Source organism: Rhinatrema bivittatum, chromosome 5, assembly GCF_901001135.1.
Source record: "Rhinatrema bivittatum chromosome 5, aRhiBiv1.1, whole genome shotgun sequence".
Lineage (NCBI taxonomy): Eukaryota > Metazoa > Chordata > Amphibia > Gymnophiona > Rhinatrematidae > Rhinatrema > Rhinatrema bivittatum.
This window is the reverse complement of record NC_042619.1, coordinates 275,016,158-275,033,878: the sequence shown is the minus strand read 5'-3', so window position 1 is coordinate 275,033,878 and position 17,721 is coordinate 275,016,158. Positions and strand designations below refer to the sequence as shown.

At 42.8% G+C, this 17,721-nt stretch overlaps 1 protein-coding gene across 3 annotated transcripts in view; it reads right to left on the bottom strand.

The window, feature by feature from the left end:
- LRRTM4 (leucine rich repeat transmembrane neuronal 4) overlaps nucleotides 1–7,951 on the bottom strand; it is an 857,618-nt gene extending 849,667 nt beyond the window's left edge. For 2 of the 3 annotated variants that reach the window (XM_029604067.1, XM_029604068.1), the window contains exons 1-2: nucleotides 7,369–7,951; nucleotides 3,910–5,456 (exon numbers count right to left, since the gene is read on the bottom strand). In XM_029604067.1, coding sequence (XP_029459927.1) covers nucleotides 3,910–5,456; nucleotides 7,369–7,372 — 1,551 coding nt within the window. In that variant the 5' untranslated portion in view covers nucleotides 7,373–7,951. Of the gene's footprint in view, nucleotides 1–3,860; nucleotides 5,457–7,368 lie in introns of all 3 variants that reach the window. The other variant, XM_029604069.1, reaches the window with a different exon arrangement.
- Between the last annotated feature and the right edge of the window lie 9,770 nt (nucleotides 7,952–17,721).

Here is a 17,721-nt window from a genome sequence, read left to right as displayed (position 1 = left end):
TAGTCTCTATTTGGTGAGGGTCTGTGTTATTCACATGTGACTGAGGTTAGGTTTTCCACTTACATATAGTTTATGTGTAGGGATCTGAAACAGTCCAGCTTATCCTTTTGCTGTCAATAGGAAGTGTACTACAAATGCAATGTGTGTAGTTTTGCAGGGTTTTGTGTTATTTTACAGACTGCCTGGTGATAAGATAAAATGACCCTTGTCTTTAGTTAAACTGCACCTATTAACCCACCTATGAGACTTTAAAAGGCACTTTCAAAGGTACTTCTGCAGGTAAAGTTGTGCTTTACCCTCATTAATGACTCTTTAGAAAACTGTACAACTCTACCGATATGAAATTACATGCAAACGATGGGCCTGATTTTCAAAAGCATTTGTTTAAAAATGGGTTTTACATGTGTAAATGCACTTTGCCCAGGTAAGTGGGCTTTTCAATATTGCTATAATACATGCCATTGAATTGTCCATAGGATATTCATGTGTAAGTGCACGTTACATGCATACATGGCTTTTAAAATAGCTATGATAGAATGTTAAATCTACACATATAATTCCTTTTAAAATTCACCTGTAAGTGCATACTTTTATGTTCATAAGGGCATGGCAATCCAAGGGGTGAAATCTGGGAGGGATTGGGATATATGTGCACACTTTTTGATTTTTTAAAGTATGTGTGTAAATTCTCTTGGCAAATCTACATGCACCAAATAGCAGGTGCATGCAGTTTTGCTGAGAAAATTTTCAATGTGAACTTAAAATTGTAAGTTTGCTTTGAAAATTGGTGTAACTTAGCCACAAAACAATCAGCAAATGTATGCGGTCTGTTATAAAATTACCTTTTAAATGTTTTCCCTCATTCTTCTGAAATGCCTAGAACACTTATTTGTCTTATCTGTCTGTTTTTACTAGATTGTAAGGTCCTTGGACCATCGATTGCCTCTTAGCACTGTATACACCTTGTAGCGCTATATAAATGTTTTATAGTAGTAGTAGTAGTATTGTTATTCTAGGGCCCAGTGAGAAACCTGCACTGATGTTTTTCTTAAATATGTTTATTATTGTTTGAGTTTAGGAAGTTAGTGCTGTTTTGGTATGGCAGGTTTGCTATATATTGTAAGTTCTAAGTGAATTTTTTTCTGGGTTTTGTGTTCCTTCACAAAATGCCTTGTAATGGAGGGATTATATGTCACTTACTGAGATAACGACAGAACTTAAAATTTTCTCTTATGGTGTGGATAAGGGGAAACAGCTGAGTTCAACCCAACCTATCATTTTAGAAACTATCTTCAGCCAATGCAGCATGGATTTCTTTGAAGTTATACATTTATAAATTTCTTGATTTTTTTCAGTCTACTTCCAAAAATCACAAATGACACATGCATCAGACACTGTGACATGATTTTTGAAACATATTTGTATTATTTATATGCAATATATCATATATTTATCTTTCTTTCTTTCTATCTATCTGTCTATCCTTCTATCTATACCTCTCTCTATTTATTTATTTATTTATTTATTTATTTAGTGTTTTTATATACTGATAATCGTTTGGAACATCTAATCGGTTTACAGTGAACAGCAATTCAGCAACATTTTTTTCTATGAACAATTCTATGATATATATATATTTTAATAATTAAACTCAAAAATCATGATGGCCTCCCAGAATAATTCTGTAAAAACACATAATTGGACATCATACTTTTAAATATTAAACTTTATAACTTTATACTGCTTTCACAGCATGGTATTGTTAGTGGTAAATAAATAAATAAATAATAGTATTTATATAATACATACATATATATATACTGTGTCTATATGTATGTATGTCCAATTATGTGTTTTTACAGAAGTATTCTGGGAGAGTTGGGGGCTTATCATGATTGTTGAGTTTAATTATCAAAATTTTAGAGAAGGGGGGGTCCAAAGGTGAAAGTTGCCTAGGTTGTCTAATACCTTTGCACCGGCCCTGCAGGCTTCTGATTATGGACTAACGGCTGTATGCATTTGTGTCAGAGAAGTCCATTTTTAGCCTTACAAATTTTGTTTCTGTGCAAAAAGAACGATCCTCACACATGGGAGATTTGGAATTGAGCTTTTGCATGTTTATTTAATTTACTGGCCATTTTTACTTTCCCTGCTTAGGTACAATAATTGCTCATCATTTAACTATGTGGAAATACTGATCTATGTCATGTATATGTTGCAAAATAGTAAAAAATTAGGAAAAGAAACTGCATCACCTGTGTAGAAGGGAAGATTGCATATGCTCCTATTAATTCAGATATGAGATGCTTCTTCTGTTGTCATAGTTGATGTAATTTATGGGCATTATACAGATGATTGCTCTTTTCTCTTATGGTGCACTAACATATGAAGCACAATATCATTTTTCCATTATTTTTTCCCTTATTGCATTTTTACACAAAGTAATCATTCTCAATCTGCTCTAGAGAGATTTCCACTTTCTCCTAATGCACCTCGAACACCCCTGGAAAGGTTTGAGTCCAGATAGCACTAGCTGTCAAACATCATATGGTCCATGTCCTCTTTGGCAAGTGACATTGGAGAGAACACCTGGCTTTTAAAATTTCATTTTAACAATGTTACAGAAAAGCAATTGGCTGTAAATAAATGCTAAAAATAATCTAATTACCGGGGCTTATTCTCTATCTGCTCCTAGGCCAAGCATCAGGAGTCTGCTGCAATCATGCAACCTATTATTTTTATACTAGGATTAACTTCAGTGTGATCTATGAATTAAACAGACACATCAATAAATCTCTCCTGTGCATTTTTGTCAACTAGGGTAAACAGAAAAAGCCATATTTTTCAGGTTTTCACATGAGGAATGGATGCAAAACCTTTAGTAACAACAGGGCCCAATTTATTTTCTGGATTTACTTTTTTTTTTTTTTTGAGAATATATATTGTTTTGAAAACTGAATAAACATAATCTGATTTCTTATACACCAGGCAATAGAAGGCCCTTGAGATTAGATAAATTACTACCCGCAGTAACATTGCCATTTACATAAGGGCAAATGGTTCGGTTCAGCAAGTCGGTGGAGGAGGAGGAGTCAATAATACATCATGTCTGCTACTAATAAACTGCTAACAGGAATAACAAAGAATCCCTACCATCTTCTAGCATTGTTAATTGCTATTTCACACACAGTTTTAAATAACCATAATCCAAGTTGCCAGTGGGCACCATTTATTAAATATTCATGCTTTCAGATCTTAGCCTGGAGGACTGTAATTATGAATAAGACCCAGTCTTTGTTTATCCAGTCAATTTCAAAAATAACCCTTTTTTATCCAAGAGATTGGTTTACAACTGTTAAATTACATTTCTGCACTATTATGCCTTAGCATAAAGTTAATGACAAATAGCACAGGCAATGACATTCATTCCTGCAAGAACCTTTGCGGGCATGAAATGCAACACTCTATAGGAAAATCAGTCCCTTGAAACTTATCTTTGGCTTAGGCTATTGTCAGGTCCAAAAATGTTGCTAACATGCTTTATTTGACATATGCCTTTATCCCATAAAATGTTCACAAAAACACAAGAACCTTAACAAAATTTCCTACTAGATTACAAAATTGTCCACCTTATCAGCATACTTAAAACAGCAACTGAATTCAAATTTGCTATTTAGTCAATCTTAATTCTTATTCTTAAAAGAGCTTCCTTTAGGTCTGATCCATAAAAAAAAAAAAGACAAGGCCACTTTTCTTCTTTTAATTTAGTTAAATAACCTTTTACACCAAACAAAACCCAAAAGCAAAAGTCTCATTAATCTTTCTAGTGATTAGATACCTCAAGAGCATCAAACATTTACCTCTCCTTCCCAGCAGCTGAAATGGTTTTAGGAGGATCATGGTTCATACCTCACATTCCCTGGAGCCAGAGATGGTGTACGTGCAGGGTCCTGATCCATTTACCAATACATCCATGGTCTCAGTGTTTGTAGGCTTGTAGTCCACATAATACTCCTGTAAAGGGGAATTCATTTGCCTTTCTGACTCTCTGGCCTTTTTCCTACGTTTCTTCATGAGAGAATGTTGCTGGAGTTGTTTCATACTTGCTGGGTAACGCTTCCAGGATACGTAGATGACCAACAAAATCATAGCTACTGAAAGGAAAAGAGCCACACTCCCAGCGATAATTTTATGAAATGAAACATGCTCATACTCTTGCTCTGTCCCAGTGGTTTGCAAGCCAGGGGAAGGACTTGGCGAAAAAGCAGTTGGCGGTTTGCTTTCCAGCTTGAACACTGTAGGTTTAGGAATAAACTGAGGTTTTGGGGGAGTTTTAGGAGCCTGGTAGGCTCTTTCAGTGACAACAGTTTGAATTTCAGCACAGATATTATATGTTTCCACAGCATCAATTACTTTTTCTCCCTGGATTTGCTTGGGACCTGCACATATCATCGTGCTTTCTTTATTCCCCTTGAAGTTCTTAAGCCAAAAAACCAGTGGACAAACTGTTCGATTACATTCCCACATGTTTCCAGACAAAGTTATGGATGTTAATGAGATCCAGGCATTGATTGTCTCCTGGGAGATGTTGGTAAGCTTATTGGAATCCAAGTTGAGTTTCTGCAAATTGGGCAGACATTGAAACGTTCCAGGTTCTATTACTTGAATATCATTCCCTGATAAATCCAAGTTGTGTAAGGAACTCCAAGTCCACGTCAAACCTTGGTTGATGGAGCGAATCCTGTTCCATTGCAAGTAAATTGACCGTAGATTGAAGAGGCGTGGAAAATGGGCAAAGTTGACCTTCGAAAACTGATTGTGCTCCAAGTGAAGTTCTGTTAATTTCAAGAGACCGGCAAATGCATTGCGTGATAAGCTGCGTAGGCGGTTATAACCCAGATCCAAGAAGTCAAGGTTACGACAGTCTTGGAAAACTCTTATTGGCACACTTTTTAATGAGTTTGACCGCAGATGTAAAATTAAAAGTTTGCGAAGGCCTTTAAACTGTTCATATTGCAACATTTGCAGTTTATTGTAAGAGAGATCCAGATTGCGGAGATTGGGGACTGAGTGAAAAGTTTTATTGTGCAGATTCGTAATTTTGTTGGAACTCAGAATTAATTCCTTCAGTCTCCGAATCCCTTGGAATGCATCCTCATCTATGGAGCTGATGTAATTATGGTCAAGATAAAGCCATATGAGCTGGGTGAGACCTGCAAACTGATTCAGTTTAAGCTTTTGAATGCTGTTGTACCGCAAGGATAAACCTTGAGATCCACTGGAAATGTTTTGAGGGATGTCTCTAAAGGCATGAGACTCGCAGTACACAATTTTGCCATCACATCTGCAGTTTTTGGGGCAGGCTCGTTGAGTATCTACCATCAAAATAAGCAGCAAGCTGAGAAGTATCACTAGCAGTGCAGTCGTGCCTCTCAGCTGCTTAACTAAATGGAAACCTACAAAATTAAAAAAAGAAGAAGAAGATAAAATGTACATTGCAAAGCTATTCAAATGAATCAGCAGCAGATTAAGAGTGTCAGCGGTGCCTCTGCTAATGTTTTATGGATGCACTTGATTTGAAAGCAACTCACTTGACTTATTTTGCAATATTTGCTGTATGAGTGAGCACTGCAGGGCTTTTCAAACCTGTCCCAGATAGACCACAATCAGCTGAGTTATCAGGATATATACCATGAATGTGCATGAGATAGGTCTGTAGATATGGAGTCTCCAGTATATGCACATTTAGCTCGTGCATATTCATTCTGGATATTCTGAAAACTCAACTGGCTGTAGAGTTCTCAGAATAGGTTTGGAAAACCTTAGAGTGCTGTTATGTGGTGCACCTCTGCCTCCTCCTCCTTCATTATATTTTTGTGATTTACAGTCCTCAAGGCCACTGAGCATCCTGCAGCTTCTGCAATTTTTTTTTTTTTTGTACAATAATACTTGATTTCACTGCTCATCGGAAAATGATTGTTTTAAACAATGACTTTTTTTTTTTTGGTTGTTACTGTGCTTGCTGACTGCCAGTCTCAAATTTAACAAAGGTAGAAATAAACCCTGACTATTTAGCCTATTTCACTGTAAGCCTTCCCTAGCAAACACAATTAAATCAATTCAGACAGTGAGTGTACTGGAAGGATCAACAATTAACTTCAGTTTTTTTCAATTTGCTTTGATTCTAATTTCACTTTTGTTCCGAGAGTCAAGGAGCTATGCTTTCTGTCTCATTGTCCTAAATATTCTGCAACATAATATTTTTGTGTTAAGGCTCATCTGCCACCACAAAGTTGAAAAAGTCAAGCTTAAATTACACACACACAAACACACACACACACAATGCTTGTTGCCCATTTTCTGATGTATTTCACAGGAAGAATGGTTAGCAAACATGCTAACATGCTTTGGTCTGAATGGAGTTCTAGTTTGTTATTCTGGATGAATGGGCTGAAGAGAAGGCAGGGAGGGTCAAGGTGTCTCTTAACCCCTTGTATGCCTCCTGCTTTCAACCCAACCCCCCCTTTCTTATTCCCACATACATTTTCCAGTATCCAGTAATGTCCATACTCCCATTACTGCAGGAAAGGCTGTATTTTATAGTTATTATTTTGTGTTCAGTCTTTCCTTTCTCTCTTTCTTTGATTATTAAAGTAGATACTGTATGTAACAGATCCACTCAAAATCTAGTAGTTGTGTTAGAAATAGGAGGAGGTTATAGCAATAGTGCAATCAGAATCCAAATAAATAAATGAAAGCCAAACAACCCTAAGACTGTCTGAGTCTCTTCACTGATCTTGTTATTAACACAAATCTTGATCTTCTGCCATTTCTTGCAAAGAGGACTGACTGTTAGAAGTATTTTCTCAGCTACCACGTACAAAACTAGTCCTTCCACTCTTGAAAAACCAAAACTAAAATAAAATGATTGATTAATGAAGAATGGGAATTCAGCAGCTATATTAGAGATATAGTTGCAGGTGTAAAACAACTAAAAAAAAAAAATTGAAACCAGAGACAGGGCACAGTAAATCCCTCCCTGCCTGCTGAAAAGTATTAGCCATCATGCTCAAGCTTCTGAAACCTAGACATGCCAGAAATATTAATATACGTCCCCTACAATTTCTGTGGCATGAACTGGATGGACATACCTGTGTGCATGTTTCTGCATTAACAGATTATAAACAGAGTTTTCTGCTCTCTGGCTTCCTTAGCCCTTAGTTAATTGCAAAACAACCCAAAATTATAAGAGCAAGCTCAGTGAGTCACCTAGCAAGCCAGCACTCAGCTGCTGTCAGCTGCTGCCTTCTAACCTGACTTTAAAATATGGGCACCCTGGTAAGATGCAAGCATCAAAAGTTCACTTACCCATTATTTATTATCCAGTAGTCTGGCCCCCTTTGCAGCTGGTCTCTTCTTTTCTCTTTCCTATATCGCAACCTTCATGGCACGGCACGTCCGTCAGTCACACCATCCTGATCCGGCATGCATGCCAGCAACCCCATACGAAGTTCTCCCCCCCCCACCCCAGAGAGAATGAGCACAATTTGGGCAGGGGGGCAACGGAGAAGGGAAGGTGAATCAGGAGAGGGGAGAAACCCCTCCCCCCCCCTCTCCTAGGGGTTGCTTTTGTTCAATTCACCAGGGGAATCATCAGCCTTTAATCTGCAGTCTGCACAGGGAGGATCCAGCACATCACAGAGGTAGGCAACTTCTCTGTCAAATAATACCTGGCGTTCCCCGCTATGCCGTCTCTTGCCATTCCCGGCTAAGGCAGCCCGTCCTCCGCCTCGCCAGCTCTTGGAGGGAGCCGGCCTTCTGCACGCCACCAGGACCCCAGTTTAAAAGCCCAGGCAGGGTAGCCTTCTCCGTTTAACTGGTCAGCTTGAAAGTGTTTTGTAGCTGTGCTGAAAGGCAGCCCTTGTCTAATGCTGTGGGCTTTCCGGAGACTGCTGATGCTTTGGAGCTCTCTGGCTCTAATGCTCTGCTTTGTGATACACCGAGTGCCCTCCACTGGAGGAAAGAGATTGCACGTTGAGAACAGGAGCAAGCAAGCCCCACTTTCCTCTGCAAGATAAAATAGGATTCATAATTTGAAAAGATCTGTATGTATGTATATATATATATATATATATATTGCTAGTCAGTTAAAGGCGTAGGAATGTTATTTTGCAGGGGTCCTACAAACGCGCAGGTCCTGCATTGGTCAGACAGCCCGAATTTGGATACAGGGCTATGGGTGGGGGTGGGGGAGCAAAGAGGGAAAGTTACCGCATCGATGCCTCCTCCTCCTCCCCAGAAAAAAACATATGACAAAATGAAAAATAGCATTCACTATATCAAGCAAAAGTTAGAACTAACGTATCTGTGGCAGAAGCCAGCTATTATTACACCTAGGCTTTTTAAAAACCTATTAACAATAGGTACATCCAATATACAATAATGTAACTTCTTTTTTTTTAAAGGACGAAACGCACCTGATCTGATATTTACACTGACATTGTTTTTCTAACTTTGCTTTCCTCTTGGGTCACAGCATGTTGCTAGTCTCTCTCCTAGGCTTTTACCTTGCTTGTTTTTTTTCTGGATCTCTTCTTTTCCTCCATGTCTCCCTCCCTTCCATTTGTAGGACGTCTGTCCTGTCTCTTCACTACCCTCTTACTTGTATCTTTCCTCTTCAAGGCTCCCCCACGCTTTCTCCCTCCCACTCCTTTCTCTTCTCTGCTTCATACTTTCATCAGCCCCTTTTCTTTCTGCCCAGCACCCTAGTCTCCCTCTTACCTCTCCTTTTCCCCCTCTGTTTCTCATCCATGCTGTTTCTTTCTCTCCCCTCTTCTCAATGCTACTACCCCTCCCCCCCCCCCCCACTATTGCTCCTCTCCCACCATCCTGCTAGTGTTTCTTGCATCCCTGCCTTTCTCTAATACTGCTCCCCTAATCCAAGCCTTCTTATTCTCCACTCTCCTCCTGGCACTCCTCCTTTTCTCTCTCCCCTGAGGCCCAGCACTCTCAGGCACTGCTCCGTCCTTCCCTCTCACACTCTCAGGACTGCTTTGCTCCTTTTCCTCTCTTTCCACCACACAATCTCTAGCTTCCCTCTCTTTTCAATCCCACAGTCTTCTCCTCCCCCCCCTCCTCCCTGTACTTTCCCTCTTTGCAGGATACCCACTGTTGCCCCCTCTCCTTCCAGTACTCACCCCTCTCCCCCACTTCCATCTTGGGCACCAGCGTGCTGGGCATGAGGGCAGCAGCAGTTCATGCTGAGAACTGTGCTCATAATCCCCACAATTTATCTTTCCTCACTGATCAATTCCTTTTTATAAAGGTGGACACACACACACACTGGCAGTCAGCAGAAGGAGAACCTATAGGGACAGTGAGCGCGCGTGCTCTCTAACTCCATCCCTAGCTGCCACCACTGCTATGCCAGGTCACACTCCTGCGGCACGAGGCAAAGGGTGGTAGTCTAACAGGCGCCAACATCAGTCCGGGGCAGGAGACAGGTAATCCCTCAGGATATCTTGGAGGTGTGAGGCACAGCTGGCAGCCCAAGAGAAATCTGGAATTGTCGGGCTGTCTCATTTGCTCACACTTCCTGTGTAGGCAAAACCAGGAACTGCCTGCTTAATAAACTCCAAATCTTTAAGGATTTTAATAACCTCTTGGGGGAGGGGGGTGTTATTTTTTTCTCTTAGGAGAATATTTTTCATTCTTCTTGTAGGAAAATATTTATGGCTTGGATTAAAGAATTTAAAAGTTACCAAATGAAGGAAGCGAAAGTAGAAAAATATAAAGGGAAAATGGTATTTAGAAAAATCCTCATGTTCATATGTTTCAAGTTACCCTGGATTTCTTATTTGCATATATCTGGAATACTGTTCTGCTCACCTGTAAAATACCGCTGATAAGCTTTGAAAAACATTTGTGTTTGAGTCCGATGTTTAATTGGTTAAAAGTCAGGTTTCTACTATGAGAATTCCTGGAGAGCCACACAGTGCAGGTTTCTAAACAGCTCCAGATTTCTGTGTGGACATCTATTCTGTGGGCAATCTGTTCAGAGTTAAAGGTGTGAATGAGAATAACTTTCATTTTGATTTGTTTTTCTTTTCATTTACTGTGACATCAATATTCAGAGGCATTTAGCCAGAGAACTCAGAAGTTGAATATTTTTGACACTTATCTAGCTAAATTATAAATGAATAGCTCATTACACATCAAAAATATTTAGCCTGATAACATAGGAGCATTCGGGGGGCAATCTGGGCAGAGTTAATTTAACCAGTTAAATTATCTGGCTAACTCTGAAATTCACAGTCCGATAATTTTTCAGGCTATCTCTAGTTTGCTAAAGAGTAGGCCTAAAGTTAGCTGGATAAAGTGATCTGGCTAGCCCTAAGATAGCTGGCTATAATCAGTAGTGCAGCTTCACCACTCAATATCTCTCCAGAGTTAGAAGGATACGTTTATCTGGCTAATTTTGCAATCCGGCCAGTGACTGAATATTACCAATTACATTTTTTCTTTTTTAGAGGAGGACTTCATTTTGTTTTGTTTTGTTCTGCACTTTAGACTGCACGAAATCATTTTAGTGCAGGCTAAATTATTTAGCTTGCGCTAAAATGAAGAAACAAAACATTTTATTTTTGTGTCCTTTCAGGTGAGAGATGGAAAATGACACTTAATGAAACAAATGCCATTATGATTTTCCTGTCATTTAAAAATGACAGTGCCTCCTTCCTCCATATAATGAAATATTTTCCATGGGCATCACGGAATCATGAGACTCTCAAACTCCTTCATGGTATACGATCCTACCATCTTTAGCTCTGACCTTGCAATATCTCAGAAGCCAGGTAGCATTGGGCATGGGCTTTACTTGAAGGGGGATAACTCCAGGGAACATTAAATGCTGTAGAAAGTCTGTTGAATGGTTCAGTAGTGGGTGCTCTTCCCTCTGAGACAGTACTAGACTAGTGTTCCAGTATAGTATAAGATAACACTGCTTTGGATGCCATCTTTCACATGAGATGTTCAGCACAATCTTGCACTGGGGGGGGGGGGGGAGGGGGCAACTCTGCTTCTCAAGAGCCACAAACAGGTCTCGTTTTCAGGATATCCACAATACAGATGTGCATTGTTTTTTTTTTCTTTGGTTCGGGCTTCATTTTCAGACCCCCGCGGGAAATTTTGTTTTTCCCACAGTTCTTTTTTTTTTTCATGGGTCCTGATTTTTGCGCTAGCACACACTAACGGGAATTAGTGCGCTAACTCCCATTAGTGCACACTAACCACAGTTAGCACGCACTAACATTTTAAAGTTAGTGCGTGCTGTCTCCTATTAGTGTGCGCTAACACGAACTACGGATTTTTCCAAAATTTCGGAAGAATTCTGTTGGGTTTTCAGGAACCATGACGAATTAGACAATTTTGTTGAAATTGTCTAATATGTGAAAAATGAATGCATATGCTTAATCCACAATGAATATGCAAGAGATATATTTGCATACACTGCCTGCAAGGTGGCTCTTGAGGACAGGAGTTAGCCTCCCCTGATGTACATGAAAGATCTCATGTTGCATATGCAAGGCTTGAGATACTTATCCTGCCGCCATTGTGTGGCACTGTATGTGGTCAGAATGGCCAAAGAATAGACATAAGTTAGGCTCTGGATGGATATTCTTTTTAACTTTTATTAATGCAGAAACAAAAAAGAAACCGTTCTGCACACCTTTGTAGTTTACTTACAAAGAAGTGGTGAAACCCTTACAGTCTCTTGGTCTGGACCTTCTCTAGGTTCCCTTTATCCTCTGAGGCCTCTGTCCCTTCCTGGGCCAGGCTATGTATATCCCTTCCCAGCAGACTCCACCCAGACCATGACTCCCTGTTGTCTGAGACTTAAAGTACACTGGCCAGATCTCTGGATCCAGTCCTTTAAGGTATTCTAGGGTTTTCTTGTAAATGCTTCTTCACACAGGTCGATCCAGTAACGTGCAGTTAAAGATTGCCCGTCTGTAACGTGCTGGGAGCGCACAATACAGACGAGTAAGGCCATCCAGCGATACAGTCTCCAGTTTCACGCATCCTTAGCGCTTCCTAAAATAAACACCTAACCCTTTCCGCACCCAGCATGTAAATGAACGAAAAAGCTGTATAATGAAGGAATTAGCTTTTCCCCTCCGATACTGTAACCGGCGCTGATATTATCTCCTTAGGAACGCGCTGTTTTGCCGCGGCCTTAACCTGCTACTTTACCGCCTCCCCCTAGAAGGAGTTAGGACTGTGTAACAAATCCATCGACACCGCTTAAGATAATCAAACACAATAAAACAATAAGCCTGGCACCTTCCTTGATGTAGTACGTCCCGGATGCCCCCCCCCCCTCCCCAGCGTGCCCGCCACTACCCCTTTCATCAGCTGCATCCACCCATTATGCCCATCACGGGCATGTCCCGCTTCACAGAGCGCTCCCACTCAAATCCGTTCATGGGTATATACCCTTTCGCCCCCCTCACAGCGCCATGCTACCACTGCGACCCGGAGGAGGTGAGGCACAGCGGCGAAGACAGACGGGAGAGGAGAAAAAGCAGAGCCGAGCAAAGCAAAAGCGTGCAGCAAGCCGGCGAAATAGACCTGCGAGCAGAGGCAATAGCAGCGGTTCGGTAAGCCTGGCACCCTCCTTGATGTAGTACGTCCCGGATGCCCCCCCCCCCCAGCGCACCCGCCACTACCCCTTTCATCAGCTGCATCAACTGCGACCCGGCAGTCCCGTGAGGCCTACAAAAAAAAAAAATCCCCGGCTCCCGCGCCCCCGCACTGGCCCGCCGACTCTACCCCCCCCCCCCCTCGCCTCCCGATCGGGCAGATAGGCGGCGGCGACGAAAACCAAAGCAATTTTTTTTTTTTTCAAAAAGCGACATCACACATTGCATAAAATAATTTCTCCAGCCTTAAAGCGACTTACTTTTGGGATCTGTCAAGATCCCAAAAGTAAGTCGCAAAAGTAACTTACTTTTCTGAAGCCATCAGGAACATGATCTTAGCTCCTCCGGACGAAGACGAAGATGGCCGCCTGCACGGGGAAAGCGTGCAATTGGCCGCTGAAGACGTGACCTCACGTCTTCAGCGGCCAATTGCACGCTTTCCCCCGTGCAGGCGGCCATCTTCGTCTTGAGCTACGATCGTGATGGCTCCAGAAAAGTAAGTTACTTTTGCGACTTACTTGACAGATCCCAAAAGTAAGTCGCTTTAAGGCTGGAGAAATTATTTTATGCAATGTGTGATGTTGCTTTTTGAAAAAAAAAAATTGCTTTGGTTTTCGTCGCCGCCGCCTACCTGCCCGATCGGGGGGGGGGGGGGGGGGGGGTAGAGTCGGCGGGCCAGTGCGGGGGCGCGGGAGCCGGGGATTTTTTTTTTTTTTTTTGTAGGCCTCACGGGACTGCCGGGTCACAGTGGATGCCGCTGATGAAAGGGGTAGTGGCGGGCGCGCTGGGGAGGGGGGGGGCATCTGGGACGTACTACATCAAGGAGGGTGCCAGGCTTACCGAACCGCTGCTATTGCCTCTGCTCGCAGGTCTATTTCGCCGGCTTGCTGCACGCTTTCGCTTTGCTCGGCTCTGCTTTTTCTCCTCTCCCATCTGTCTTCGCCGCTGTGCCTCACCTCCTCCCGGAGCAAGGCTGCTTTCGCGCCCTGCTCCGGGAGGAGAGACACAGCGACGAAGCAACAAAGACTTTTCGTGTTTTTTTACACTTCCTGGTACCTGTCATTCCAAATGCCATTTGAAATGTCATTTGAAATGACAGGTACCAGCGCACCCAGGTTACTGTATAGGCGCTGTATTAAGTGCCTAAACAGTAAAATGGGTTACGCGGCCATAACCCTTCCCTACCGCTTTAAAGCCGCGGCATGCATTTGCATGCGATTAGAGGAGAGTATCGGGGAGTTAGTGAAGAGAACTGTGGGTGCGGGGAGGAAGGGTGCGCCTGACACTGCCGCACTGTTTCTACCGCGGCCTTACTGGATCGACCTGATAGTTGGTTATACAACTTACTATTTAGGATTGCTATGTGACCTGAGTGGCTGATTCAGTTTTGGCTTTATTTCTTGCATCCTGTTGCGGTTCTGGCTGCGAGCACCGCGGCCCAGTCCTTACCTCCTTGTTTCCGGACCTGCTCCCACCTCTGGAGCCCTGGCTTGTGACCTGTTTGGCGGTGTCCCCGCTGGGGTTGCGCCGCCGCGAAGGTGCCTGAGGATGCCCTGCTCCTAGGCGTGCGCGTGCGTGGAGACTCCGCCCATTTCTGACATCAGACACCGTGGCCTTGATAAGCCGGCCGCGGCCTTCCAGACCTCGCCTTGCAACGGGTTAGCTTCCCGATTTCCTGTTGCGCTGTGCCCCGGAGTGACTCGCTTGGCTTCATCGCTCCGTTCCTGCTTCAGTACCTGCTTGGTTCCTGCCTGCCTGCTACAGCTCCTGCCTGGTTCCTGTTTACTTGCTACAGTTCCTGCCTGGTTCCAGTACCCGAGTCTTGCTACAGTTCTTGCCTGGTTCCAGTACCCGAATCCTGCTACAGTTCCTGCCTGGTTCCTGTACACAAGTCTTGCCACAGTTCCTGCCTGGTTCCAGAACCCGTACCCAGTTACAGTATTGCTACTGTCCTAGTCTGGTTCCAGTTTCCTGTCCACGACCCACCTAAGTCCCAGCATCCGGGTCCCTACGGGCTCCTCCCGGGGGAGTACCAGCTTCCAGGGTGAAGAGCATCTACGTCCCGCCTGAACATCTGCCTCCCGGCCTGCTATTCATTAGAGACATTGACCATCTATTCCCAGTCTCCAGCAGGTCGGCCCAAGGGTCCACTAAACTGAGACTCCCACAACACATCCAGGGATCTATACTTCCAATATTCTGGGAAAGGGAGCATTTCAAGTCTTTAGGTGCAATGGGGTAAAACCTGAACTGGATGAGCCTTTCAGTGATGAGAATGTAAAAGAAAATCAACAAAGAGAATAAGAAGTGATGATACAAGGATAACACACATTTAAAGATGAAGGGGGAGAAAAAAAACAAGATAAGGGGGTTTAATGATATAAGGCCATACAAAGAACACAACCAGAGACACTAGATCTCTGTGCTGGTCCCTACTATTTATACTAGTCAGCACATCTTACAATAATGCAAACTTGAATGCCTACTTATTTCTTACATTGAATTGCTGAAAACAGGGAAGACCTTTGCTTCCCTTTAAGGATATTAGAAAAATGTCATATTTTGATTCCACTTTTGGAAGGGTTTATTGAACAGTGCAGTGGCTTTCCACCTACCGTACGTCCCTCTTTGAGCCAAGCCAAGCACGGTGCTCTTATGTACAAATTCTTAGCAGTACGAGAGCCACCTGGAAGACCAAGAATACACTGGCACAGCAGATTCATCCTGTGATTATCTCAGATTTCTTTCTTCGGCTCTAAAAGGAATTATTTGAGAATGGCTGAGTAGAATAACAGAGCAAAAATAGTAGACACCATCCCTTCTGCTTAGGGCTGCTTGGCAATTATTCCATGTAACCTGTTTCGACAAGAAAGACTGATGAGATCGGTGGATGAAACAAAAAGGGGGAGGCTTGTAGTGGAGCAACAGCGCCTGTTCACTTGGTAGTTCTCTCATTGTGCGACTCCTTGCTAATACAGATCTGACAATCAGAGTTTAATGCATGGAATGATGGCTCTGTGTGAGCAGCCAATTCTGCCAATTAAAGAGAACCTGGACAGCAATGCCATTTACAGACTGCCCTATCTGCTGGATAAGGGTAAATAAGGTTTCCAGTTTTAAGCTTAAGCCGCAAATTATTTGCATATAAAAGGGCTGTGATAAAACAAATCAAACAGGTTTGTATGGATAAACTGATTTAAATTCCTATTTGCAAGGTGGCAAGATGCGGTGAATTAATCCATAACCGAGGGCCCCAGGAAGTGTTGCCACCAGAGTGTAGAATACCAGGTCATATCAAGTCTGAATTCGGCACCGGGGTGTGCACCTCTCCTGTGGTCAAAACAGCTTTGGGGTGCGTCAATAAATGAGAATCCACACAGGTGGATTAAAGTATCAAATGTTATTGCTCTTATTTACAATCTGCCATTAAAAAATCATTTTTGTGGTATTGGTTCCCATTCCACATTCTTACCACGTAGCCTTCAAGAAGGGGTTCCGTTAATGATCACCACAACCCTTTAGAACGCTTCTCAAATACAAAAGCATGAAATCTAGAGAGAGCACACTTAAAACTGCTCAAGTAGGGATGCTATGCTCAGGGATTTGGCAAAAAATGTTGGTTTTTATGGTAGTTATTAAGGGATAGATTTTCAAAGGGTTACGGGTGTAAGATACGCGCGTAACCCCCAAAAACCTACCCCTGCTCCCACCGAGCCTATTTTGCATAGGCTCGGTGGCGAGCGCAAGCCCCGTGGAGCACGTATGTCCCGGGGCTTCGAAAAAGGGGTGGTCCAGGGGCAGGGGCGTGGGCATGGCTGGGGGCATGGCTGGGGGCATGACGGCAGTCCGGGGCAAGGCCGAGTGCTCGGGCACAGCAGCCTGTGCCGGGGCATGGCACACAGGCAGTCGGCCGGCACGTGCAAGTTACGCCTGCCTCGGGGGGGGATTTAGTTAAGGCTGGGGGGTGGGTTAGATAGGGGAATGGAGGGGAAGGTGGGGGGGGGGCCCAAAAAAAAAGTTCCCTCCAAGGCCGCTCCGATTTCGGAGCGGCCTTGGAGGGAATGGGGAAAGCCATCAGGGCTCCCCTCGGGCTCGGCGCGCGCAAGGTGCACATGTGTGCACCCCCTTGCACGCGCCGACCCAGGATTTTATAACATGCGCGTGGCAGCATGCGCATGTTATAAAATCGGGTGTACATTTGTGTGGGCCGGGTAGAGCACACAAATATACCCTGCGCACTAACTTTAAAAATCTGCCCCTAAGTGTAATAAAGCAGTAAGTATTTTGAACTATTGCCCCAACCCAGCTCATTTTGAGGGCAATTTGCAACTGAATCTAGCTGCATTAGAATGGATTAATGCAGCTAGATGGCATCATTTGAACACTGCCCCCTCAATACAGGTATGTACACAGTTTTAACTGCACGTATTTTTGCCCTTGCTTGAAATAAGGGATCCAAGGAGGGTATTCCTTACTCATAGAGATTTCATTTTGCAACCCTAATGCATATTTTTCCTGATGTTCTTTGCATCTTCTCCAAAGTAGGTGCAATGTCCATGGTCCTTGCCAGCCTTGTATTTTCAATGGAAAATTTAGCATGGAGTTTGTTCTTAAAAATTTGCTTGTAGGTCTGCGGCAACTATCGATAAGTTACCTGTGGCATTTGAAAATTGGCCCATGGGGTTAAAGGAAGTATAGAAGGTAGTGTATGATTTTGATATGTCTTTTAATAAAAAGGTTAATTGCCGTATTTAAAACCAACAAATCAATGGTTCCTCTTTTCTCTTCCAATTTCTAGCATGTTTGTGCATATATTTGGATAACATGTATATAACCTTTCATACAATCTTTAATACAAGCCTACCGAGCAGAAACATTTCACTGAATTAGCATTATTTAACTTTAATTCGATATCTGCTGTATTCACTTATTTTCACTTTTTGAATATATTTTCTTTTCAAGTTTAAAATACATTGTTTAAAGGGGCACTTAGGGAAGATAAGGCCAATCTGGAGAGACT